Source organism: Gasterosteus aculeatus, chromosome 18 (assembly GCF_964276395.1).
Source record: "Gasterosteus aculeatus chromosome 18, fGasAcu3.hap1.1, whole genome shotgun sequence".
Classification (NCBI taxonomy): Eukaryota; Metazoa; Chordata; class Actinopteri; order Perciformes; family Gasterosteidae; genus Gasterosteus; species Gasterosteus aculeatus.
This window is the reverse complement of record NC_135706.1, coordinates 16,665,105-16,691,749: the sequence shown is the minus strand read 5'-3', so window position 1 is coordinate 16,691,749 and position 26,645 is coordinate 16,665,105. Positions and strand designations below refer to the sequence as shown.

The following is a 26,645-nucleotide window of genomic DNA, read 5'->3' as shown; positions in this document are numbered from 1 at the left end:
TCAGCATGAAACAAACCGTGGATACAAATGACTTTATTGGCTTGCTACTATTGGAGCACGGACTTAAATATAGAGGGGAGGAGGAAGAGGTGCATGCTGGGAGGGTCAGGCCACCTCCTCCATGTAGTCGGCCCCGTGACTTCGGCTGAGCTGAGAGACGCTCAGGTCCTGCGTGCTGTCCCCCCCCTGCAGAGCAAACAGAGCACACTGGGTGACCCAGGCCGTCCTCTTAAAGAGACAGTACGCGCAGGAAGTGAGGTCACCTGGTTGCTGACGTCGGGTCCCTCGATGGAGACTTCCTCGATCTCCTCCCCGATGCTCAGCTCGCTCTTCGAGAGGTCCGACCGATGGCTGTGATCAACAAACATCGTTATTATTATCTACATTATTATTGTTTACACAAAGCTCTGGGTCTAAAACCACAGAAGAAGAATCCATATCAGCCGCTCTCACCTGGTGAAGTCGTCGTCGTATTCAACATCGTCGTCTGGGAAAAAGAACAGAACGGTCAATAAACTAAATAGAAATAAGTTGTGGTTTTATTTTAAACATTTCAAAATGGCTGCCAGATGTCATTCAAACGTATTTGACAGTAAACATTCTCACAGCGAGTTAATCGCGGCACCGTTTGTGGTTATTTGCTTCATTTGGAGGGCGGGACTTATCTCCATGTTCACCGCCATCAACTCAGGCACAGAAAAAAGCGTGAATTCGTGTTGTTAATTTGAATGAATAAGTGGGGCTGATAGGTGTAACAGCGGCTCAGTGATGTCATGAGGAGCAGCTCAACTCTGATTGGCTGTAACTTGAAAAAAGTAAACTCAGGTGAGCTCGTTGTGTGTGAAAGCAGCTGCACAGATCCCCTCCTCCCTTCCTACCTTTCACAATAAAAGCAGGTTTCTGTCCGTACCTAAATGCAGAGATCCGGTTGTATCGATGGCGGCCTTGGAGTCTCTGAAGCATTTGTCTCTGGAGGCCGGAGCTGTTGCAGGGAGACAAAGGTCAACAGCGGTTCAGCATGTTCATGCTCTCCAGAGGAGACACCTTCAGAGTAGACACTATTAATCGTTCCTCTAGCTCCATGACAAGTGTCACATCATAAGAACATCGAGCCAAGCACAAGGTGCAGAGCGCTGTAGCTCTGATAGCTATCGTGCATCATGGGAAGTGAATCAGCTGATACTTCCAGTGGCGCCGGGACGAGGAACTACCGCAGTGAGCGCTCTATGCTCATTTGCATAAAGTGACATCACTCTGAGACGTCAGCGTGGAGTGCGGCGCTCACCGGTCCTGCTGTGGCTCTGCTCCGAGGCGCTGCTTCCTCCTGTGGCTCCTCCTCCTTGTCCTGGGGACCCGGCAGGACTCCCTCTGGCACCCGCCACCCCCCCCTTCCTGGGAAACAGGATGAAGACGCAGGTTTAGGACAGAGAGACGGGTGAGAGTCCACGTCGAAGGACATTTACTGTAATTTCAATACGATCAGATGGAATATTGCTTCTCAGTTTTATTAGCGTTTTACTACAATAGAAACGGATCAAAACTTTATTGATCAGGATCGAACAGCTTGAGTCCAAACGCTTCATTCATTGTTATCTAGTAAATAATGAGATGCAACGTGGAACGTGGAAATGGAGGTTCTGTTGGGGAATGATTTATCTCTGACAACGAACGAAGCTCACCTGAGCTCACAGGTGTGGTCATCAGCAGGGAGGACAGACAGACTGAGCCCAGAGAGACAGAAAGAGGGAGGGGGACAAAAACATATAAGACACTAATTACGAAAGGCCGTCTCACCTTCACAATACAAGCACAACACGTCCTCTCCCTGTACGTAAACACGTCCTCTCCCTGTACGTAAACACGTCCTCTCCCTGTACGTAAACACGTCCTCTCCCTGTACGTAAACACGTCCTCTCGCTGTACGTAAACACGTCCTCTCGCTGTACGTAAACACGTCCTCTCCCTGTACGTAAACACGTCCTCTCGCTGTACGTAAACACGTCCTCTCCCTCTACGTAAACACGTCCTCTCGCTGTACGTAAACACGTCCTCTCGCTGTACGTAAACACGTCCTCTCGCTGTACGTAAACACGTCCTCTCCCTCTACGTAAACACGTCCTCTCCCTCTACGTAAACACGTCCTCTCGCTGTACGTAAACACGTCCTCTCGCTGTAAGTAAAAACGTCCTCTCCCTGTACGTAAACACGTCCTCTCGCTGTACGTAAAAACGTCCTCTCCCTGTACGTAAACACGTCCTCTCCCTCTACGTAAAAACGTCCTCTCCCTGTACGTAAACACGTCCTCTCCCTGTACGTAAACACGTCCTCTCCCTGTACGTAAACACGTCCTCACGCTGTACGTAAACACGTCCTCTCCCTGTACGTAAACACGTCTTCTCGCTGTACGTAAACACGTCCTCTCCATCTACGTAAACACGTCCTCTCCATCTACGTAAACACGTCCTCTCCCTGTACGTAAACACGTCCTCTCCCTGTACGTAAACACGTCCTCTCCCTGTACGTAAACACGTCTTCTCGCTGTACGTAAACACGTCCTCTCCATCTACGTAAACACGTCCTCTCCATCTACGTAAACACGTCCTCTCCCTGTACGTAAACACGTCCTCTCCCTGTACGTAAACACGTCCTCTCCCTGTACGTAAACACGTCTTCTCGCTGTACGTAAACACGTCCTCTCCATCTACGTAAACACGTCCTCTCCCTGTACGTAAACACGTCCTCTCCCTGTACGTAAACACGTCCTCTCCCTGTACGTAAACACGTCCTCTCCCTGTACGTAAACACGTCCTCACGCTGTACGTAAACACGTCCTCACGCTGTACGTAAACACGTCCTCTCCCTGTACGTAAACACGTCCTCTCCCTGTACGTAAACACGTCCTCTCCCTGTACGTAAACACGTCTTCTCCCTGTACGTAAACACGTCCTCTCCCTCTACGTAAACACGTCTTCTCCCTGTACGTAAACACGTCCTCTCGCTGTACGTAAACACGTCCTCTCCATCTACGTAAACACGTCCTCTCGCTGTACGTAAACACGTCCTCTCGCTGTACGTAAACACGTCCTCTCGCTGTACGTAAACACGTCCTCTCCCTGTACGTAAACACGTCCTCTCCCTGTACGTAAACACGTCCTCTCGCTGTACGTAAACACGTCCTCTCCCTGTACGTAAACACGTCCTCTCGCTGTACGTAAACACGTCCTCTCCCTGTACGTAAACACGTCCTCTCCCTGTACGTAAACACGTCCTCTCGCTGTACGTAAACACGTCCTCTCCCTGTACGTAAACACGTCCTCTCGCTGTACGTAAACACGTCCTCTCCCTGTACGTAAACACGTCCTCTCGCTGTACGTAAACACGTCCTCTCGCTGTACGTAAACACGTCCTCTCGCTGTACGTAAACACGTCCTCTCCATCTACGTAAACACGTCCTCACGCTGTACGTAAACACGTCCTCACGCTGTACGTAAACACGTCCTCACGCTGTACGTAAACACGTCCTCACGCTGTACGTAAACACGTCCTCTCGCTGTACGTAAACACGTCCTCTCGCTGTACGTAAACACGTCCTCACGCTGTACGTAAACACGTCCTCTCGCTGTACGTAAACACGTCCTCTCCCTGTACGTAAACACGTCCTCTCCCTGTACGTAAACACGTCCTCTCGCTGTACGTAAACACGTCCTCTCGCTGTACGTAAACACGTCCTCTCGCTGTACGTAAACACGTCCTCTCGCTGTACGTAAACACGTCCTCTCGCTGTACGTAAACACGTCCTCTCGCTGTACGTAAACACGTCCTCTCGCTGTACGTAAACACGTCCTCTCGCTGTACGTAAACACGTCCTCTCCCTGTACGTAAACACGTCCTCTCGCTGTACGTAAACACGTCCTCTCCCTGTACGTAAACACGTCCTCTCGCTGTACGTAAACACGTCCTCTCCATCTACGTAAACACGTCCTCTCCCTGTACGTAAACACGTCCTCTCGCTGTACGTAAACACGTCCTCTCCCTGTACGTAAACACGTCCTCTCCCTGTACGTAAACACGTCCTCTCGCTGTACGTAAACACGTCCTCTCCCTGTACGTAAACACGTCCTCTCCCTGTACGTAAACACGTCCTCTCGCTGTACGTAAACACGTCCTCTCCCTGTACGTAAACACGTCCTCTCGCTGTACGTAAACACGTCCTCTCCCTCTACGTAAACACGTCTTCTCCCTGTACGTAAACACGTCCTCTCCCTGTACGTAAACACGTCCTCTCGCTGTACGTAAACACGTCCTCTCGCTGTACGTAAACACGTCCTCTCCCTGTACGTAAACACGTCCTCTCCCTGTACGTAAACACGTCCTCTCGCTGTACGTAAACACGTCCTCTCCCTGTACGTAAACACGTCCTCTCGCTGTACGTAAACACGTCCTCTCGCTGTACGTAAACACGTCCTCTCCCTGTACGTAAACACGTCCTCTCGCTGTACGTAAACACGTCCTCTCGCTGTACGTAAACACGTCCTCTCCATCTACGTAAACACGTCCTCTCCATCTACGTAAACGCGTCCTCTCCCTGTACGTAAACACGTCCTCTCCCTGTACGTAAACACGTCCTCTCGCTGTACGTAAACACGTCCTCTCCCTGTACGTAAACACGTCCTCTCCCTGTACGTAAACACGTCCTCTCCCTGTACGTAAACACGTCCTCTCCCTGTACGTAAACACGTCCTCTCCCTGTATGTAAAAAGGGGACACAGCGGGATGAGGACAGTAATCAAAAAAGGACGGCAAAGTAGAATAATCAATCATACAAACGAGGCTCGGTGCAGTTTGGTTTCGTCTAACAAACTTCACATGGAGTCAAAGCGTGTTTCGCCTCCACATCCACGTCTGATGAACCCTCGAGCTTTTAGAAACACGGTCTTTGATGATCTGACCAAAAGTCTGAACTGATTATCTGTTCACGTAATAATAATGATAATAATCCAGAATAGAAAGGATGGAGAAATGGAGACGCTGTAGACGTCTTAACGCTGGTCACCGCATCACCTTTTCTCCTTGTCTCACAAACGCTGGCCGGCTAGACAAACATGTCCCTTTAGTCCTTTACTGTCCTCACAGAGACTGACTGTTTGACCCCCTCCACCTCAGAGCACACGAGTCTTCAATGACTTGGTTACAGTCGTCCTCTGAGACATCTCACTGATGTCCCACAACGTCAAAGGCGGTTTATATCTCAGGGTTCAGCCTACCGATGACATGACGCGCGGGTTAACGACTTCATAGGTTAAAGCGTTAAAGACCAGAGCTTCAGCAGCAGTGACCAATGAGGGTGAACGTAATCAAAGGGGTTCTTAGGGCTCATTTAGGGAGTCTTGAGGAGTCCAAGGTCAGAGGGCAAAGCAGAAAGTGGCAACCGGGCAGACGCAGGTCTGATAAGGACGAGAGGAGGACCTGCTCCTCCCCCACGCCAATAGAATCTTTTCTTCTATATCTAACAAGTACAAAACGCAGCGTTCTTCCTGATGTCAGTCAGTTGTTCTTCGGCCTGCGGGCGACAGAACGGCTCCTGCCTTTGCAAACGCAGCGCTGATACTTGAGCTGTGATCTGACAAATAAATCTACCACAACGACAGAAGTTGTTTGGCTGAATCCAATTTTCATCACGTTCGTTCGTTCTTTCACACTGAGTTACACAGTTAACAGCCACACTGATGCATGCTGGGAAACCGGTCTGTTCAGACACGAGGACGTAGCGACTCACTCGCTAAGGCTTCTGTCCCTCCTCATGGGGGACACAACCGGCGCAGAGAGACACGCCTTCCTCAGGGGGACGTTACTGCAGGTTGAGGAGAGGGGACGCACAGGTAGGGGAAGGAAAAGAGGGTAAGACAGGAAGAGAGGACAGTAGGAAAGGTAGTAAAGACAGAAGGATTGGTAGAGTGGACAGGTGGAGAGGACATGTTCGGAAGGGAAGAACAGGTAGGGAGAAAAGGTGGAGACAGGAAGGACAGCAAGGTGATAGGAAGAGGGAGTACAGGAGAAATATAAGGACATTGATGATGGACATTACAGTGTAAGGACTGTAAAGTAAAAGGGACGTAAGAAGTAAGAAAAGGACAAGGGACTTAACACGCTGCTGATCATCACTTCCTTAATGAACTCCAAAATAATATATAATAAAAATAATAATGCAAAGGACGGTTTGAGCTTTTATTGTGAAACCAGAGGGTAAAGTGTTTCTGGGGTTCATCTAGAAACAGTCTGGTCAGACGTCATGTGACCCGGACTGATCCAATCACAGCCTCCTACAGTACGATGACGTCCGGTGTTCCCTCAGGTGAGACAAGTCAGAGGTTAAAGGTCATGTGTCCTCACCAGCCGTAGGTCTTCTGTGGTTTGGGCATCGGGTCGTCAAAGAACGAATCTCCGCCCTCCTCCTCCTCCTCCTCCTCCTCCTGGTCTACGTGCCTCCTCTCGGGGCCCAGAGACGCCCCACCGGGTCTGGACCGTGGCAGCTGGACGTCTACTTTACCCAGAGAGGCCTTACTGTCCAGGTGCTGAGGACACGGAGACATGACAAGAGGGACATGAGACATGTGATGTCATCAATGAAGTACTGATATTAAACAATGAGCGGATGTTGTTTAGTGTGTTAGATGGATCATATATTTCATTATATCGTAAAGGTAAACCGATGATGTCACAGGACCATGACTGTGTGAATGTCCTCCTTTAAGGCTGACGGGCATCTGTTCATACAGCCAATCACACTGCATTATGTACTTCATCACCAGGTGGAGTAAACTCACCTTACTGACAGGCGAGTGGACCTTCTGCTCAGGAGACCCACCCGAGGAGTCCTGAAACACCTGGAGGAGGAGGAGGAGGTCAACAGGAGACACTTCTGTACACAATATACATGGAGCTCTTTGATGACGGACGGCACCTGAACTCACCACAGCTCGGCACTGGGAGAAGAGACGCTTGTAGAAACCCACGAACATCTGGAAGTCAACAGCTGTGAGACAGCAACCAGAAACAGGACATGAGAGTTAGTGTATACATCCGTATATACATCCATATGTATATACGGATGCAGTAGAGGAACGTACGTGCATACATATATACATATATACGTATATACGGATGCAGAAGAAGAACGTACTGCAGGGGAAGCTCTGGTCTGCAGCGCGGAGCTCATCGGTGATGAAGTGCTCCAACATGGTCCTAAGGAGACACGTGTCCTTAGTTAATAACTCATGAACCGGCAGCTTCTCTTTGCCAGTCAGCTGAACATCAGGATATTATTATGTTAGTTTTTAGTCTGAAAAGAACACAACAACTTTCATAAGATTATTTAAGAAGCTGAACTAACGTTTTTTAGGGTGATAATATAAAATGTGTTTTGTTTGTAAATTAAATTCACTATAAATCATATAAAATACACATTCATGACTGTGGTCTCGATTTTCAAAATAAAAGTCCTCATCTATAGAAACAGAACGATGATGAATCGAAGTAGAGACTTAGAACATGACTTTCACAGCTTCTCCTCTCAAACAATCATGATGTCATAGCTCAGAATTTTCTGTTTTTAACTGACTCTGATTAAAGGAATCAGTTTATTTGAGGAGAGATTTAAAATCTAGAGACATTTAGAATAACATGTTTTTGATGAAATAATTATTTCATGGATTTATTTTAGTTGTTTTTCTGACAGAAGCGTTTGTCACACATGAAAGCGCATTCAAGGACCATCGGAAAGAGGAAATAATGACGGCCTTTAGGTAACGTGTCCTGTGTGTCCTACTTGTTCAGACCGGGGAACAGATCTGTGAAGACGTTCTTCACATCTTCTCTTCCAACCGAGCCGCTCCCGTCCTGAAGAACCACAGCACATTAGCCAGGCTGTGATTGGCCAGAGACTGATGACATCACACAAACACACACACACGCACCTTGTCGTAGAGGTCAAACGTCTTCTGAGCGAGTGTGATGCGTTTCTGAGACGGCTCCTATGATACAACATCATTTTATTTCATCCGTCAATCAGAATAAAACAGAAAGTGTGTTCTACTTATGTGTAATATGTTCTATATTCAGAGCCTTTATGTCAACACGCTAACCCGTCTCACCTCAGAAGCTTTGTGTCGTCCTCTCGTCACCAGCTCCAGCAGCAGAGGACACTTCCTGTTCACCTCAGACTCTGAGAGACCAAGATCTCTACAGACAACTTCACGACTGTCCACGCTGTTGAGCTGATCACAGGAGAGAGACACATGAGGGACACATGAGAAAGACAGGAGAGAGCCACATGATTGAAACCAGGGAGAGAGGGACACGTGAGAGACTGAAACAGTGAGAAAGAAAGACAGCTGGACAGTGAGACAGACTCTGCGTCCTCACACTCGCCGAGTTGGTCTCCGGCTGGAACACTGCCAGGCTGAAGTCGAGGTTAAAGACCTGCAGGAAGTCAACGATGAGACCGGCCACCAGACGTCCTGCAGAGAGACGACACCTGAACACATCGTCCTCACTGATCGGCACTTCTTAAGTCATGTGACCAGAAGTCCCTCCTCCTGCTGATCTGAACACTGATGGGTTGTTGTTATTTACAATGTCTCGTGATCAGAGGCGAGAAAACATAATCACCATCAATGAATATTGGAGAAGCTCACCTACAGCTTGTTCCTCCAAGAACCAATGAACCCTTTGTCTCAAACATTAAGAGCGTTAAATAGGAACATTATTAAAGACAGGTAGAGAATATTCAACCTTCAGGAGCTTCATTGTTAGATGTCTAGCAGGAAGTGTAAACAGCTGTAAATTACACCAGAGAACAAGAAGTTCTTCTGGTTAGTTTAAAGGCTCAATGCTCCACCTTCTGGTGACAAACAGGAAGTACGGAATAAACTGCACTGATGATTGGAGCTCCATGTACACTGTGGTGTGATGACACCATGGAACAATCCCAATGCCCCCTAAAGGAAACGCTACTGAGCGTGCTCAGTGGGACCAGTGATGAGGAGGAAGATGGACCGATAGACCCAAGACTACGTCCTGACCCCCCAGGGCCTCACTGAGGTCACCTGGTCAGTGGTGGAGTGTTAAAATGGTGTAAATGTCAACGGGACAGCACATGGAGCAGAAGAAGAATGAAGACTCACCGTCTCTGGTGTTGAGACATTTCTTCAGGTTCTCGTTGACTAGAGGACTTTTATTCTGAAAGAAACCCATAATAAACATAGTTTACTATCTCCATAAGAAGCTTTATTATAACCAACAGCAGCCTGGACCGTCACCTCCAGTTTGTCCTGCTCCTCCATCGCCAGGAAAACAGCTGCCCTCATCTCTGCCTGCAGGAGGAGACAGACCCCCCCAACGAAGAACAAATTCAGACCGATGTGCTTTAATGATTAAATATCAGAATAAAATTGAACTGTTAAACTTCTATAAACCGGTGAGAATGTGTCACATTAGTGTTACCCACGAACGGCAGCGCTAATATTAGCCTAGCATTGCTAACCCTACGATAGGTGCCAACAGGTCCGCCAACGAGTCGCTTGGATACTTTGACAAAACTTTGACGGAGTGTTTCGGACCTTGAGCTTGTTGAGGACTCCGTTGTTCTCCAGGTTCTGGATCAGCAGGTCCCGCAGCTCGGTGTCGTCCTCTGTAGCTGACATGTTTAGCTTGAAGTTAACTGCCGGGACAACAAAAGCAAAACAAACCAACCCGGAAGTCTTCTTCTTCTACTATTTAATCTCTGGTGTTCTAAGAGGACTGCGTCGCCTGCAGGCCGGAAACAGCGAGCGAACAGAAATGTAAAGTGTGGTTTTTATTCTAGAAATGATTCGTGGAAATTAATTAAATTGTTGTGTTTTCAAAAATATAGACACTGTTAAGTCTTTTTTATTGTAGCCTGAAAAAAATATCGTATTATAATGTTTTTTTTTCTCAGAAGATTTTTACATTACATTTTCTTAAAAGGAAAAGATGATTTATTTATTTGTATTTTACTTAGTTGTATGTTTGTCTTCCACACCTCAAAGATACATAGTAAAGCTAGTACCAATTAATAACACGTGTAATAAAGCGATGTCTTTTTTATTGATAAAACCTCACAAATACGTGTTGATAATAATGTGTTGCTTGGATCAGCATGCACCACCTGGATTCTCTGTTTGTACTCGATTTGTTGTTCCAGCAGATGAATGACAACAATCAACTTTCATGGAGATCCAGATGTTTTTATTGTGAAGCATCATCTCATCTTCCATTACCAAACACTTCTGTCACATTAACGCTTGTTGGCGCTTTAAGATAAACAAGTGAAGAAAGAAACACCAGACTGATTATGACGTCATATGAGAAACATCTGGAACAACCTGTAAGCAGGGAGAAGGTCCATCTCAGTATGCAGAGGATAAAGGTAAAAGAGACGTGAGGAGGGGGGGGGGGAATGGAATGAAATAAAAAAATGAGGAAGGAGAATAAAAGGAGGAATGAAAATACAAGAATAAGAGGAACGAGGAGAATAAAAGGAGCAGTGTGGATGTGTGAGGAGTGGGTCTCAAAGGGAGGAAGGGAGGGGGGGCAGACGGTCTGAGAAGGAGGAGGAGGAACAGGAAGAAGAGGAGGAGGAGGAGGAAAGAGCATCAGCAGCAGGACAAACAGACACACAAACGGACCATCGGCGGATCACGGAGCCTCCGCCCGCCCGCCTCTGAGCCGCCAGAAGCAGGAGGACCGGCGCGGACCCGTAGCGATGGCCGCCGAAGACAGCCGATCCACGGCCTGCACCGGCTCCAGCCTCCTGCAGCCGGTCAGCGAGATCACCAACCTGCCGCTGGACCAGGTGAGATCCTCCGGGATGGGTCCCGGAGCTCCGGCTCCCCGGTGCTCCGGTGCTCCGACAAGCCGAGAATAAAGCAACGTGCGCGGCCAAGAAAAAAAATGAGTCGGATCGGACCGATCGTTTGAAAATTGAAGGAGGCCTCGAACACAGAGATACAGAGACAGACAGACAGACAGACAGACAGACAGAGACAGACATACAGAGACAGAGAGAGACTGACAGAGACACACTAAGGGACCTGAAACATTGTGTCCAGTGAAACGGCAGCTAGCTGGTGTGATGATGATGATGATGATGATGATTGAAGAGAATCAGGATAAATCAGAGATCAGCTAATTGACGTTGAGGTCACGATGTATGTGAACACTGGCACTAACAATAATAATTATAATAACAGCTCCTTGTAAACAATGAAATATTAAATACAAAATAAAATTTCATTCAATATTGGACTAGTTTCAGGGACTTAGTAGTACATTGATTTAATCAACCCTATTTATTAAAATATGTTTGAGTATTTAGTCAAATAAAAGTGCATAATTAAGGATTGCTGTATAACACAGTGACGGCCCCTTAGAGTAACCTGGTGACCTTCCGGAGGGCCCAGAACCTCAGGTTGGGCCCTGCAGGAATGCACTGATTTTTGAATATTTGTATATGAAAGTACCTAAATACTTACCAAGGGGTAACTATGAAGTAACTGCTGTATAAAAATAGTGAAGAGTGAAGTATAAATGCTAACTATTTTTGTTTGATTAGTTTGGTCCATAGGATGTAGTTTATGACCACGAGGTTAATCAAATGTCTCGTTTTGTCAGACATCCAAAGAGAAAAGTAGAAATATAAACTTCATTTATAATGTATTAATTGGTTATTAATCTATTGATTAAGTGATTCAATAGGAACATCAAAGTGATTTTTTTTACCTGGGAAAGGGTTTTACGACTTCAGATGAACCTTCACACACCCCATCTGTAGAGAAACTAGTCTGTAGTTGAACTAGTCTGTAGTTGAACTAGTCTGTAGTTGAAGTCTGTAGTTGAACTAGTCTGTAATTGAAGTCTGTAGTTGAAGTCTGTAGTTGAACTAGTCTGTAGTTGAAGTCTGTAGTTGAACTAGTCTGTAGTTGAAGTCTGTAGTTGAACTAGTCTGTAATTGAAGTCTGTAGTTGAACTAGTCTGTAGTTGAAGTCTGTAGTTGAACTAGTCTGTAATTGAAGTCTGTAGTTGAACTAGTCTGTAGTTGAAGTCTGTAGTTGAACTAGTCTGTAGTTGAAGTCTGTAGTTGAAGTCTGTAGTTGAGCTAGTCTGTAGTTGAAGTCTGTAGTTGAACTAGTCTGTAGTTGAAGTCTGTAGTTGAACTAGTCTGTAGTTTGAACTAGTCTGTAGTTGAAGTCTGTAGTTGAACTAGTCTGTAATTGAAGTCTGTAGTTGAACTAGTCTGTAGTTGAAGACTGTAGTTGAAGTCTGTAATTGAACTAGTCTGTAGTTAAAGTCTGTAATTGAAATCTGTAGTTGAAGTCTGTAGTTGAACTAGTCTGTATTTGAAGTCTGTAATTGAAGTCTGTAGTTGAACTAGTCTGTAGTTGAAGTCTGTAGTTGAAGTCTGTAGTTGAAGTCTGTAGTTGAAGTCTGTAGTTGAACTAGTCTGTAGTTGAAGTCTGTAGTTGAACTAGTCTGTAATTGAAGTCTGTAGTTGAACTAGTCTGTAGTTGAAGTCTGTAGTTGAAGTCTGTAGTTGAACTAGTCTGTAATTGAAGTCTGTAGTTGAAGTCTGTAGTTGAAGTCTGTAGTTGAACTAGTCTGTAGTTGGACCGCAAGTGAAAACCCAGACATACACAAGCGATCGCAGAATTATCCTGGCAGAGAAAATAACATAAATACTACTAATAATATGAATAATACTACTATATGTACCTCTAATAAGCTAAATACTAGTTTTAGTACCACTAATAACATAAGTACTATTAATAATCCATTTTGTCCTTAACTGCCAGGTAAACTTTGTGGCGTGTCAGCTCTGCGCCTTGCTGTCGGCCTTCTGGTTCCGTCTCTTCCTCCATCCCAGTAGAACCAGTCCCGTCATCAGACACCTGGTGGCCACCTTACTGGGACTCTACTTCGCTCTCTTCTGCTTCGGCTGGTGGGACACAACACTCTCAGTTGTTACATTAACATAGTTAGAGGTTTTTTTCATCAAGTATTCTGAGGCTTTACCTCAGTAATTGTATTACTGGCACGTTGTTAAAATAAAATGTGCTTCAGTTAAAGTACAAGTTAAAGTACAAGTCAAGGTAGAAATACAAATGGAAAGCCTTGACTTGTACTTTCCATTTGTATTTCCATTTTTTGAGTGACGCCGAGTGCGAAAAGTGGTCGGTGGAAGGTTCCTTTGTCAGAACGGCAGGTTGGGTGGTCGGTGGAAGGTTCCTTTGTCAGAACGGCATGAGCCGATCTCAGTTGGGTATTTAGCGACATCCAAATTCCATGTAACGTTAAATGAGTATCTTCTTGACCGTGGGTTTGCCGTAAATGTTTTTTTCTGACTTTATTGAGAATCTAGCAGATCACAGCAACTTGCAAGTAGCACAGCGTCTTAAATAAAGTGAAAGCTGTCAGTGAAAAATGGGCTCTCGTTTTATTTATTTCGATACACAACCTGCCGTTCTGACAAAGGAACCTTCCACCAACCACTTTTCGCACTCGGCTCTACTGCTACTTTCATTGTATTTCCATTTTCTACTAATTTGTGCTTCTACTTCATCTCAGAGGTAAGTATACAGTTTTATGTGAGAGCTTCAGCTTGATTGGTTAGTTTCTAGGTATATATATATATATGTATGCAGTATATACATATAAATATTCTTTAGTACCTTAAGCTTATTTTGATGCTGAATCTTTTCAGCTTTTTTATCCTTACTCAATAAACATTGTGAATGAAAACCTTTACTCCAACAATGTATTTGTACACTGGAGTTTATGTACGCAGTGGTGTTTGTACACTGTCGTATTTGTGCATTGTGGTATTCTTACACTGACTCATTTAATGAAGTCAGGTGTTTGTTTGCTGGCGTTTGATTGGACGCTGACGTTTGCCTTCTTGTTTGTTCAGGTACGCTCTTCACTTCCTGCTTCAAAGCGGACTCACCTACGGCATCATGATCATCACTGGAGTGGAGCACATGCACAAGTGAGCCTCAGGAAATCTTTGTGAGACCACGGAGGATCAGCAGGAACCCAACGGGATGTTTGGAGGATCCGGTTCAGTGCTTTCAGGCCTTCTTTGGGACGGAAATACCCAGTTGTCATGGAGATGGTTCATCATGGGGCGAGTGGAGCCGCTGACCCTGGTCCTCCACTTGATGCATGTCCCTGATCTTAGACTCTGATCCTGCAAGTGTTGGTCGGAGACCTCTGTCCCTGGTCCTCCACTGGGTTCTGGTCTTTAATCTTAGACCTGATTACACAGTGGTAGTAGTGAGGAAACCAGTTCATGGATGTTGGTTTCATTGTGGCTGTAATTGACACTACAGCCCATAGGGGTGTTGCGGCAGGCTAGCACCAGTCCGGTGAGCGCTAACGAGGACCTCTGTGTGTTTTCAGGTACTGCCTCTTGGTGGCCCTCAGCTATCTGAGTCTGTGTCAGATCACCCGGGTCTACGTCTTCGACTACGGCATGTACTCTGCCGACTTCACAGGGTGAGAGACATTGCCACGTCCTTTGTCCCCCTCTCCCTGTCCTCACTGCATCACCACAGGCTTCTGTCTCTTCTCTCTGCAGACCAATGATGGTGATCACGCAGAAGATAACCAGCCTGGCCTTTGAGATCCATGACGGTGAGGAGGCGGCGCCCTCGGGGTGGTGGGGGGTCACATTATCGGTTTAGAGTCAGATGTGTTTTTGTTCTCCTCGCACAGGGATGGCACGCAAAGAGGAAAGCCTGACTCCAGGACAGAAGATGTTGGCGATAAGGTTTGTTTTGTGGTTTCCTGGCGACAGGCCTTGTACCCCCTTGGCATGGAAACCAGAGCCTCACTGGTCTTTGCATGTCCACAGGAGGATGCCCAGTCTGCTGGAGTACTTCAGCTACAACTGCAACTTCATGGGGATCCTCGCAGGACCCACCAGCTCCTACAACGACTACATTGCCTTTATCGAAGGGGATCCCTGTCGCCATAGAAACCAGGGGGGCGATAGGAAGTCCAGCGGCAGGCTGAGGAAGAGTGAGCCCTCCCCAAACGTACGGCACATGACCACTTCATTGCATCAAATCAAACACATTTAATTGGGATCAGATTTGGACAGACTGAGGGACATATTGATCCCTGAATACCATTTATTCTCCTTGCGAGTTTTTAAGAGGGATCCTTGATCCTTGAAAGAAGATATATCCTCAGCTCGTGATGATGTGGTCTCCATGGTTACATAAGTAGCAGTAACTGGGCAGGGCTTAGCAAGGCTTAGCGAAAGGTTAACTCTGGCTTTCTACATGTAAAACTTTATGGAAATGTCTCAGAAAGAAAGATTTCCTGAGGGAAAAGCAACACATCGTCTGCATAGCGACTGATTTTTATGTCGTATGAGCGTCTTTATGTTTGTTATGTAATGTATTCATTTTAGTTCAATGAGATGTCAGAGTGAGACAGGACGTTACAAAAAGCAGTCAAAGCTTTCTGTCTTGTTTTCTGCGTCCACGTCTCATGAAGACAAACCTAGACTCCATGTGTGTTCGCTCAGACAGAGGTGGTGCGTAAGGTGGCCTCCTCCTTTTTCTGCCTGCTCGTCTTCCTGTCGGTGTGTAAAGTTTTCCCGGTGGAGCAGAACATAGACGACGACTTTATCGCCAACACGCCGTTCTACGCCCAGGTGGTGTACCTGTACCTGTCCATGCTGACCACCAGGCCCAAGTACTACTTTGTATGGACGCTGGGTGGGTGTCTAGGACCTCGCTCCTTCTTCTCCTTTTTCCTCTTCTTCTGCCTCTCTTCTTCTTCATCTTCCTTCACTTCTTATTCCTCCTCACGTTCCCGTGTTATTGTAAAGCAGCTGAGCTCATTATTCACAATACATCACATTTACATTACATGTCATTTAGCTGACGCTTTTATCCAAAGGATACAAACTCAAAAGAACAAGAAACAAGAAAGTGCAAATTCATCAAATGCAATTTAATTGCAATTTGCATTTTTACCAATTTACAACTTGCTATAGATAATAGTCATTGTAAGTACAATTAAAGTGCCACAATTTGTTTTGTGTTTTTTAGTCAAGGTAGAGTCTGAAGAGGTGTATCTTTAGTTTGAGGCAGAAGATGTTGAATAAGGCAACATAGCTTCATTTAAACATCAGATTTAACCGAGTTTGTGATGTTGGAGACGCATGTCCAGAAGAAGAGAAGGAGAAACACACTTAATTAGAAACATAGAGGAAGGGATATTTAAGTTATTTCAGTGGTATAAATGTTGTTGGATGTTAATGAAATTATTAATGTAAACTGGAATATTCCTATATAAATAGGAAGTTTTATTTTATTTTGTGTAGACACACTTAAATGTACATACATGTATACACATATGCATTTGTGTATATATATTAAGGGCTGGGCAAGTCAATGCGTTATTAGCACGTATATGATTAACCACACTTACAATGCAATCTTTTAAAATAAGTAATTATTATTTTGAAAGTGCGTTGCCTCCTGTCTCTGAATACACAGCAGTACTGTGTGTATATATATATATATATATATATATAAATAAATCATGGAATTAACTTATTACAAGGCTTCATCATCCTCTGGAGGACCTGAACAGGTCTTGCCTCTCTCTCACCCTCAGCTGACGCCATCAACAACGCTGCCGGCTTCGGCTTCAACGGCTACGACAGCGACGGCTCTCCTCGCTGGGACCTCATCTCCAACCTGAGGATCCTCAACATCGAGGTCCGAACCTAATTCCCTCCTCACCTTCACAGAGAGTCACTCAGGACATTTCGCTCTTCCCAAACGCCTGATTTTCTCTGTTTCCTTTCAGTTGGCCACCAGCTTCAAAGTGTTCCTGGACAACTGGAACATCCAGACGGCTCACTGGCTCAAAAGGTCAGCGCGCATTCCTTCTGTGTTCATTGGTTTCTGGTGTTCTTTATCTTCAGTAGAACCACAGTACCTAAACATCAGGCAGATATCTATCACTTTGCGTTTTCTTTATAAATGTCACATTAAAACCGTCCTCTTGTCTTATTAACTCGGCGACAGTATGACAATACAAACATGTTGTGGATCATGTTGATCAGGTTTTAAACGTTTGGCACTTTTGGGGAGTTTAGAACTCAGCTTTATCTCAACACTTATTAACCGGTTCTGATATGCTGCCTTGTGCTCCAATTTGGGGATCTTCTGAGACTTGATATCTTTACTACAATTCAAAATAAAGCAGTAATACTAGTGGGTGAGTTTAGAACTCATAGTTTTATCTCAACACTTATTTAAACTATAAGAGACAGCTAGCTGTGGTTTAAAATGTTCATGGCAACACATGATTCTGGTCGACAGGGTGTGTTACGAGCGATGTCCCTACCACCCTACGGCGGCCACCTTCATCCTGTCCGCCATGTGGCACGGAGCTTATCCGGGCTACTACCTCACCTTCCTCACCGGCATCGTCATCACGCTGGCTGCCAGAGCGGTGAGCAGTCCTTGCTAACTGTTAGCAGTTAGCTTGTAATGCTGATAACTAATTGTTAGATGTTATCTTGTTTTCATGATAACTAACTGTTAGCAGTTAGCTTGTAATGCTGATAACTAATTGTTAGATGTTATCTTGTTTTCATGATAACTAACTGTTAGCAGTTAGCTTGTAATGCTGATAACTAATTGTTAGATGTTATCTTGTTTTCATGATAACTAACTGTTAGCAGTTAGCTTGTAATGCTGATAACTAATTGTTAGATGTTATCTTGTATTCATGATAACTATCTGTTAGCAGTTGTTTATAATCCTGATAACTAACTATTAGCAGTTAGCTTGTAATGCTGATAACTTAGCCTGATGGCTAACTGTTAGCAGTTAGCTTGTAATTATGATAACTTAGCCTGATGGCTAACCATTAGCAGTTAACTTATAACCCTGATAACTACAGCTATTAGCTGAATATTAGTCCACTAACCTTAAGGTTTTATTCTCTCAGGTCCGACACAACGTTCGACCACACTTCTTGAAGTCGCCCACTCTCAAGCGGGTCTATGATGTCATCACGTGGGCAGCCACTCAGATTGCCATCTGCTACACAGTGGTGCCTTTTGTCCTTCTGTCCGTCGGCCCGTCCATCAAGTTCTACAGGTCCGTAAGCAGGTTGGGGTTTAGCTCAGTTTGACCTGGAGCAGGTCAGGCTAACCTTATTGCCTCCCTCCCTGCAGGTCCTGGTATTTTGGCCTCCACATTGGTTGCGTACTGCTAGCCTTGGCGCTGCCGGTCAAACCGAGACATCTCCGCCTCAAAGAGGAGCAGAAAACCCTTTTACAGGAGCGGGTCCAGCACCACCAGGAGGCTACAGACAGCAACTGCCGCCAGAAGGAAAAAGACACATGAGACGGTGGACAAGGAACAATCATGTACAACATTTTATTTCCATAAACTTGTATAGAGAGAATAGAAGGTGAACCACATCAAACGGACCTTCCTCCTGTCCAGGTTCTGAAACATCAAGGTCACGACCGCAAGTTTAAAATACTGTATCATTTGGATTCACAGGACGACGCCAACAAAGGTGGGCCCTGGACATACGGAGGCCTGGGTTGTGGGACGCTTGACGTGGTATGCAAGGACTCAAAACAGAAGAGTATTTTTTGGGGGGCCAAGGAGCAGATTCAGGTTAATAATGTGCAATGATGGAAGATACGGTGTGTACATGTGTATACATGTATGTATATATATATACATGTATGTATTTAGGTACTATCACTTCCCAGAGGGCAGCTCTCTTGCAGTGACATGGCCGTCCTCTACGTTGACTCAGCTGATGAATGAAAGGACGATTTAACGAGCACATGAATGAGAAGAGAACAAGCAGCCGGTTGGTGCATTAACAAGGAAACCAAGAAGCTCCACCACATTCCTTCCAGACCATCTGACTCATCGTGCTGTAATCTATTGAACCACAACGTCACAGTATTCGTTGAGTTATAGTTTGGAGAAAGTGCCAATGATTATTACACTCAGTCGCCTTAGTTGTTTGGTCTTTTAAAAGAAAAAGTGCTTCTTAGCAGGATAAGTGTTAACTTTTTGTTGGCGTGTGAGTGATGACGAGGGGGTTGTGTTTACATTTGTAGATGTCACGTTTTTTGTCCAGTTGCTATTTATGTAATTTAGAGACGTGTTGTGATGTAAGATGATGTAAGACAAAGAAAACGTCTTACTGAAGTTTCGGACCGGAGCTTGAACCCACAAACTAAAGCTCTGTCATGTGAAGTTAAAATACAGGCTCACATTAGAAGTTAAGCAGTTGTCTTCGGGTCAGCTCGTGGTTTTGGCCACACGGTACCGGTTGAATTTTTCAGTTGCTCGCTGACGGACCTGCGACAAAATCCGGTTGGTAGATGTGAAGGTTTAAGGTTAAACCTCAGCTGTGTCGTCAGATGGAACTGGTCCCGTGACGGCGCCGAGTCAGTCAGCTGAGGTAAAACTGTGGGTTCTAGATTAGCCGGGTTTCCTTCTGGGTATGTAGGCCTCTTAACGTGTGCAGTTGTGTTTCTCTCGTTGCCTCATTGACTTTACAGTATTATAACGTTGTCCATTTTGTAATCGCTTTTATCTGCTTGAAGAAAGTTTTACAAAATATCCTATAAAACCTCCATTTATAATAAAAAACTCCTAACTGACTGGTCTGAGGTGTCCTGTCAGCGCTTTCACAGTGTTCTGGGCTGCTGGGGGATGTTTCTTTGTAATGAGGTGCTTGATTAGCAGATCAGGCTTCTAATTCAGCTCTGATTAAACACCGATGGCGTCAACACTTGGTTTAGTTGAGCAGCTCCGTGAAAACAAATCACACCACAACAGCTCAGTGTGGCTTAACGGCAGTTTAGCTACTTTAGCATAGTTACGTAGCCAGATTAGCTCACACTTTTTTAGCTAAATACATCTGATCAACTTTAACAGTTTGTTATCAGGTTATGATTTAATTTGACCAGCTGGAAGTTCTTCTTCCATTGCTGAAGCATCACGCCACGTTAGCATGGCCATGTAGCCCGCTAGCTTCTTCTGCTGATCCATCTCCTCCTCTCCTCCATGTTGGCTTTTTAATTAGTGTCACGTGGACGAGAGAACAAAAGGCTTTTTGGTTCCACAATATTTTTCACCACCAACTTGTTCATTGTTACTTGTCACTTTTGGCAGATTTAAGAAAGCAGGTTTATTAATGTTCCCGTCATGTTTGTTTCCCTCATTTTAGAACAAACGATGACGACGTTCACAAAGACAAATGGTCTCACGTGTCCGTAGGTTTATATGGAAAACATGTTTGTTTGTTTTTTGTAAACCATGTGATTAAACCTTGGATTTTTTTGACATCTACCATTAAGTGTGTGTGCTGTTGGGGTTTGTGGTTGTGAGATAAGGGCCTACCTGTGCAAGGAAGATAAGAACGATCCTACTTTCTGCACTTTAAACCCTGATAAGAGGCTGACACGCCGCTACGCTGTTCATGACACAGTATAAATGATATTAATTCCTCAGATGAAGAATGTAAAACACACCAGCAGGCTTCAGGTACCACACAGAAGCATTAATACACATATAGCACAGGATGTCATCATGTTAAAGACCGGAACAGAGATTAAAGTAAAGGACTTGATCAGCGGACAGATAAGAAACTGGTGGGATGTTTCATAATGTATGATGATCGAGTTATGTGCTTTTTTGTGTATATCGCCATGAAGATCATGTTTATTCCTTAAAACTGACATTTAAAGTTAAAAAGACCTTCAAAATCATTTCAAAAAAGGAAGGAAAACAATGATATAATATATCACCTCTATTCTCTTCACTGAAGAACAAATCTCGTTATTATAGTCAGCCCATTCAAAAGGTAAGTTGATTTATTTATGGAGTCATTCCTCGCTTCCGGCCTTCACAGTAAAGGTAGTGTCAGCGTTCATTCGCAGTGAATGAATGCTGTGCTGTGGTGCGGTCGCTGCGTGTGCTTTTATTCTGGCAGTGGCTAGCGGAAGCCTTACTCTTATTTTCGCGGGCTTGACTTAGCGACGGGCTGCGGTTGGTGGTTGTTCTGATCAAGATGGCTGCTGTTGTTCTGGATGGAGAATAAGACCGAGCTTTCATCCGAACATAGGCCGAGGAAACGCACCGAAACACGCATAGCAACCGGTACCGACACACGACTGGACCCAAATCCGGATCCCCGGAGCCGAACCCGATTCTCTCGTCAAGGTAAACGCGGTGGTTGGCCCGTCAGCATCCTCTCCGGTCATCGATCCGGGTTTGATTGACAGTTCGATCAGGAAAAAGAATGGAGAGAAAGGTTTCCGGTTATTTATCCGATATGTGTGTTTGTTGTTGATCGATTCATTAGCGGGCGATGAGATTAGTCGGTGTGGTTGAACGTGTTCTTGTTCGTCTGCGGTTTGATAGTATGAAGGTTGTTCATGTTGGCGCAGTGTAATAACACAGTAATAAAACATCTACAGTGCTGCTGTGTACTAATACCACAGCAGTGTTTACTATCACTATTTATTGAACATGACGTCATCCCCATTAAAGCGTTTAGGCGAACATTAATATGTGAATATATCTACATGTTTACATTTAAGTATATTTGATGTTAAAATATATAGATATATTATGTATACATTACATTAGTATTACATACTAATATATATGTATATATTAATTGTATGTATATATTAATTTAAAAAAAACATTAAAATAATGCTCTTATTATGTAGATATATTATATATTAAATACTAATAAACAATCCTTAAAATGACTAGTGTTCCCCTTATAAAGATAAATGAATAGATATAACATATATATCACAATTAATCTCATTCATACTGCATTTAAATACTTGTAGTGGTATACGAACTATAGTTAACAACGTTATACAATCTTACATGATGACGAATACCCAAAAATATATATATATATTCCTTCCCCCTCAGTCTGTGAAGGCTGTTTCCATGGCGACGCTGGAGCAGCTCAATGAAGGGCTTTTAGTTGTCCAGCAGTGGTGCTGACCTGAGGTCAGTCCAGGGCTGCGACCTCGGCGTGTGTGAGCTCACTACTGAGTCTACTGTATATGTGTGTGTGTGTCTGCAGGGTGCAGCAGTGACACACACAGACATGGATACCACTACCTCCATCAAGATGACCACCCTGGCCATCCAGAACCTGTTCAGCTACGTGGAGGAGGAGAACCTGAGCGCTCTCAAGGCTCACCTGGACCGCTTCAAGGAGGTGGACGGACGCAGCGACGTACGTATTCTTCCGCCCGGTTGTCCACAAGTCGTCCCCGGCTCAAAGGCCCGGTGGACAGTACCATGCGTGAAGGTTAGGCCTCTGTTGGGATTACATGGATGAACACTAACGGCGGCGTGGTGCGTTCACTTGCCTACAGAACGGTCAGACTCCTCTGATGGTGGCGGCGGAGCAGGGCAGCCTGGAGATTGTCCAGGAGCTCCTGAGGCGAGGAGCCAACGTCAACCTGGACGACGTGGTGAGTGAATCCAATGCACCTCCTCCTGCTGCTGTCTCTCACCACTCCGGTTTTCAGTTCTGTTAGAATGCCTCTCCGGCTTCACTGACTCGGGATGCTGCGGTTGCTAGGAGAGGAGCTTGTTTCCGTGGTAACCCCCCCTGTGTGTGTGTGTGTGTGTGTGTGTTGGTACCAGGACTGCTGGTCGGCTCTAATCTCTGCAGCTAAAGAAGGTCACGTGGAGGTGGTGAAGGAGCTGCTGGAGAACAGCGCCTACATTGAGCACAGAGACATGGTGAGACCGCCAAGCATCATGGGACATGTAGTCAACCACAGCAGTCTTCACACTGTAGTGGCTGGAAACTGTGACTCAGATCCCAGAGGATAAATCCACATATTGAAATGACTACATGAGTGTGTGGAATACATCTAAGTACATATATATCTATAAATATAGTTATATATACACCGTATGTACTTAGATATACTTGTATGAGTAAGATAGACGTATCATGCTTCTGTTACAGGGCGGCTGGACGGCTCTCACCTGGGCGGCTTACAAAGGTCGCGTGGAGGTCAGCGAGCTGCTGCTGGAGAACGGAGCCAACCCCAACACTACGGGACAGGTAACACACACAGAGCGGAACGACCTTTGACCCCAGCAGGTGTTCCATTAAAGTGGACACTGAGTAACCCGCTCCAGCAGGCCCCCGGAGGGGGGGGAAGCTGATGTGGGTGCTCACGTGTCAGGGTGGAACTGCTTGTTCTGTAACTGTAGCTTGATCATGCTAGCTAGCATGCTAACTAGCTTGATGCTACATAGGTTAAATACAAAGGCGAATGTTTATTCTACTTCCCCTTTTCTCAATTTAGAAAAAAAATGAAGGTCAACCCGATAATTAGTCATTGTCTTTCTCCCTGTCTCCCTGCCCCTGTCTCCCTGCCCCCGTCTCCCTGCCCCCGTCTCCCTGTCCGTCTCCCTGCCCGTCTCCCTGCCCCCGTCTCCCTGCCCGTCTCCCTGCCCCCGTCTCCCTGCCCGTCTCCCTGCCCCCGTCTCCCTGCCCCCGTCTCCCTGCCCGTCTCACAGCAGTACAGCGTGTATCCCATCATCTGGTCAGCAGGTCGAGGACACGCTGACATTGTCAAAGTTCTTCTGCGTGAAGGAGCCAAAGTCAACTGTTCAGACAAGGTGAAGCAACAACAACAACAACAACAACAACAACAACAGTACTATCTGACAGAGCATCATCCATCAATCAACCCTGTGTGTGTGTGTGTGTGTGTGTGACAGTATGGAACCACTCCTCTGATCTGGGCCTCAAGGAAAGGACACTTTGACTGTGTGATGCACCTCCTGGAGAACGGAGCAGACGTGGACCAAGAGGGAGCAGTAAGTACTACTACTATTACTACAATTACTGTGGTACTATTACTACTACTACTGTAGTGCTGCTACTAATACTGCGGTACACGGAGGTGTGTGAAGGTGAGAGAGAGCCACATTAATGAGGACGGTTCCCATAGAACTCGATGACGGCGCTCATCGTGGCGGTGCGGGGCGGCTACACAGACGTGGTGAAGGAGCTGCTGAAGAGAAACCCAAACGTCAACATGACGGACAAAGACGGGAACACGGCGCTGATGATCGCCGCTAAGGAGGGCTACACCGAGATCGTCCAGGACCTGCTGGACGCCGGCACCTACGTCAACATCCCTGACCGGGTGAGCCGCCGCGCAGCGTCACCATGACAACAGCAGGGGGCGGCCAGAGCAGATGTTAATGTGTGTGTGTCTGTCTGTGCTACAGAGCGGGGACACGGTGCTGATTGGAGCAGTGAGGGGGGGCCACGTGGAGATTGTCAGAGCTCTGCTGCACAAATACGCCGACATCGACATCAGAGGACAGGTGATCATAAGGATAGAAATACTAATAATTACACCAGTGGTAATTAAGTAATACTAATAATATTAGTATAACAATCACAACAATGTTCACAAGTACAATAATCACACTAGTAAAACTAATAATAGTAATAATAATGGTAGTAACGCCTGCTGAATAAACAATATCCCTGTATAATACATATTATTGATAGTATTTAGTTGGTGTACTAGTACTAACTGCTAGTACTAAATGCTGCCGTTGTGTTTCCAGGAGAACAAAACTGCTCTCTACTGGGCCGTAGAGAAAGGGAACGCCACCATGGTGAGGGACATCCTGCAGTGTAACCCCGACACAGAGACCTGCACCAAGGTGAGACGCACACACACACACACGCACACACACACACACACACACACAGACCTGCACCAAGGTGAGACGCACACATGCGCACACACACACACACACAGAGACCTGCACCAAGGTGAGACGCACACACACACACACGCACACACACACACAGACCTGCACCAAGGTGAGACGCACACACACACACACGCACACACACACACACACACACACACACACAGACCTGCACCAAGGTGAGACGCACACATGCGCACACACACACACACACAGAGACCTGCACCAAGGTGAGACGCACACACACACACACGCACACACACACACAGACCTGCACCAAGGTGAGACGCACACACACACACACGCACACACACACACACACACGCACACACACACACACACACACACAGACCTGCACCAAGGTGAGACGCACACACGCACACACACACACACACAGACCTGCACCAAGGTGAGACGCACACACACACACACGCACACACACACACACACAGACCTGCACTAACACACGCGGTGTCGGTGTGTCTCAGGATGGAGAGACCCCTCTGATCAAAGCCACTAAGATGAGGAGCATCGAGGTCGTGGAGCTGCTGCTCGACAAAGGAGCCAAAGTGTCGGCCGTCGACAAGGTGAGAACCTTACAGACTGAACACAGAATGACAGATGAAACGTCTTCATGCGGTTCCACCTTCCCGCCCCTCTCCAGAGAGGAGACACGCCCCTCCACATCGCCATCCGTGGGCGGAGTCGCCGTCTGGCCGAGCTCCTTCTCCGGAACCCCAAAGATGGCCGCCTGCTGTACCGACCCAACAAGGGCGGAGAGACGCCGTACAACATCGACTGCAGCCACCAGAAGAGCATCCTCACGCAGATCTTTGGAGCTCGTACGCCCTCTTCCTGCTCCTCCTTCTCTTCCTCCCCTCCTCCTCTTCATCCTCCCCCTTCATCCTACCCCTTCCTCCCCTCCTCCTCTTCATCCTCCCCCTTCATCCTACCCCTTCCTCCCCTCCTCCTCTTCATCCTCCCCCTCATCTACTACCCCTTCCTCCCCTGCTCCTCTTCTTCATCCTCCCACCGTACGCTCAAAATCAAATAAAGCAAGACCTATCTGTCCCCCCCTCCAGGTCACTTGTCCCCCACGGAGACAGATGGGGACATGTTGGGCTATGACCTGTACAGTTCTGCACTGGCCGACATCCTGAGTGAGCCCACCATGCAGCCCCCCATCTGTGTGGGTCTGTATGCCCAGTGGGGGAGCGGCAAGTCCTTCCTGCTGAAGAAGCTGGAGGGTGAGACACACATGGACACAGAGAGAGAAAGACACACATGGACACACAGAGAGAGACACTGTAGCTGTGTCTCAATTGCCTAGGCTGCATCCTTGTAGCCTCCAGCCTTCTGGTCTACCTGGGCTGGAGCGAGCGCTCTCTGGAAGGGGACGCTCCGTCCTACGGGGGGACGTCCTGCCTGCGTCATCAGCTTTACCTCCACTGCTCCTGTTGCCTGGCAACCTGCTGCGCTGGACAGTAAAAGCCTTAAAACCCCAAAAACATATAAAATACAGTTCTTCTTATTTCATTTGTTTTAGGGAGATATGCGTCTCCTCGTTAACGATATCGCTACAACAGTTTATTCTTCCGTCTTCTGTGAGTTTAAAAACGCACGTATTACTGAACGTTACATTTAAAGTGAACTGTCGGGTCACCCGCCTCCGTCTGCCCGCACTGCATGCTGGGATATGCTGGGCCGCAAAGGACAGATCAGATGTGTCCTCCAGACTGCGTCCCTCGAGCGTGTTCTTCCGAA

At 46.2% G+C, this 26,645-nt stretch overlaps 3 protein-coding genes across 10 annotated transcripts in view; 2 read left to right on the top strand and 1 right to left on the bottom strand.

The window, feature by feature from the left end:
- Positions 1-17: 17 nt before the first annotated feature.
- cep43 (centrosomal protein 43) lies at positions 18-9,787 on the bottom strand. Of its 4 annotated transcripts, XM_078093835.1 has the most exons (18): positions 9,618-9,786; positions 9,318-9,371; positions 9,183-9,237; positions 8,422-8,516; positions 8,151-8,273; positions 7,974-8,030; positions 7,826-7,896; positions 7,181-7,242; positions 6,972-7,033; positions 6,825-6,884; positions 6,391-6,572; positions 5,777-5,851; positions 1,680-1,721; positions 1,286-1,392; positions 911-982; positions 454-487; positions 264-351; positions 18-186 (listed from the first exon to the last, which is right to left on the bottom strand). In XM_078093835.1, exons 1-18 carry the CDS (start codon positions 9,699-9,701, stop codon positions 106-108), a joined length of 1,404 nt encoding a protein of 467 aa, XP_077949961.1. In that variant the 5' UTR covers positions 9,702-9,786; the 3' UTR covers positions 18-105. The 4 variants fall into 4 exon arrangements, with proteins under 4 accessions (XP_077949961.1, XP_077949962.1, XP_077949963.1 ...); XM_078093836.1 differs by lacking the exon at positions 1,680-1,721; XM_078093837.1 differs by lacking the exon at positions 5,777-5,851.
- Positions 9,788-10,412: 625 nt separating this feature from the next.
- mboat2b (membrane bound O-acyltransferase domain containing 2b) lies at positions 10,413-20,438 on the top strand. 3 transcript variants are annotated; one of them, XR_013453437.1, is made up of 14 exons: positions 10,413-10,873; positions 12,870-13,015; positions 13,985-14,062; positions 14,476-14,571; positions 14,654-14,709; positions 14,791-14,845; positions 14,930-15,113; positions 15,611-15,803; positions 16,711-16,814; positions 16,906-16,970; positions 17,424-17,556; positions 18,058-18,209; positions 18,287-18,525; positions 18,621-20,438. XR_013453437.1 is itself a non-coding variant. In XM_040169860.2 (14 exons), exons 1-13 carry the CDS (start codon positions 10,784-10,786, stop codon positions 18,456-18,458), a joined length of 1,524 nt encoding a protein of 507 aa, XP_040025794.1. In that variant the 5' UTR covers positions 10,413-10,783; the 3' UTR covers positions 18,459-18,481; positions 18,621-20,438. The 3 variants fall into 3 exon arrangements, 2 of the variants coding, with proteins under 2 accessions (XP_040025794.1, XP_040025793.1); XM_040169860.2 differs by having other exon boundaries at positions 18,287-18,481; XM_040169859.2 differs by having other exon boundaries at positions 18,287-20,438.
- A 660-nt stretch (positions 20,439-21,098) lies between these two features.
- kidins220b (kinase D-interacting substrate 220b) overlaps positions 21,099-26,645 on the top strand; it is a 13,450-nt gene continuing 7,903 nt past the window's right edge. For all 3 annotated transcript variants that reach the window (XM_078093834.1, XM_078093833.1, XM_078093832.1), the window contains exons 1-13: positions 21,099-21,311; positions 22,201-22,356; positions 22,499-22,597; positions 22,773-22,871; positions 23,104-23,202; positions 23,664-23,765; positions 23,868-23,966; positions 24,101-24,298; positions 24,384-24,482; positions 24,732-24,830; positions 25,370-25,468; positions 25,546-25,723; positions 25,964-26,128. In XM_078093834.1, the coding sequence (XP_077949960.1) occupies positions 22,225-22,356; positions 22,499-22,597; positions 22,773-22,871; positions 23,104-23,202; positions 23,664-23,765; positions 23,868-23,966; positions 24,101-24,298; positions 24,384-24,482; positions 24,732-24,830; positions 25,370-25,468; positions 25,546-25,723; positions 25,964-26,128 (1,468 nt within the window). In that variant the 5' untranslated portion in view covers positions 21,099-21,311; positions 22,201-22,224. The remainder of the gene's footprint in view (positions 21,312-22,200; positions 22,357-22,498; positions 22,598-22,772; positions 22,872-23,103; positions 23,203-23,663; positions 23,766-23,867; positions 23,967-24,100; positions 24,299-24,383; positions 24,483-24,731; positions 24,831-25,369; positions 25,469-25,545; positions 25,724-25,963; positions 26,129-26,645) is intronic.

Excerpts from the sequence above, each read along its gene's own strand:
- cep43 (XM_078093835.1), bottom strand. The coding sequence starts at position 9,701 with ATGTCAGCTACAGAGGACGACACCGAGCTGCGGGACCTGCTGATCCAG. Across the intron at positions 8,031-8,150 it reads GACGACACAAAGCTTCTGAG|GAGCCGTCTCAGAAACGCAT; the intron begins GTGAGACGGGTT and ends GTTGTATCATAG. Across the intron at positions 1,393-1,679 it reads GACCACACCTGTGAGCTCAG|GAAGGGGGGGGTGGCGGGTG; the intron begins GTGAGCTTCGTT and ends CCTGTTTCCCAG.
- mboat2b (XM_040169860.2), top strand. The coding sequence starts at position 10,784 with ATGGCCGCCGAAGACAGCCGATCCACGGCCTGCACCGGCTCCAGCCTC. Across the intron at positions 13,016-13,984 it reads GCTCTCTTCTGCTTCGGCTG|GTACGCTCTTCACTTCCTGC; the intron begins GTGGGACACAAC and ends TTGTTTGTTCAG. Across the intron at positions 16,971-17,423 it reads ACGGCTCACTGGCTCAAAAG|GGTGTGTTACGAGCGATGTC; the intron begins GTCAGCGCGCAT and ends TCTGGTCGACAG.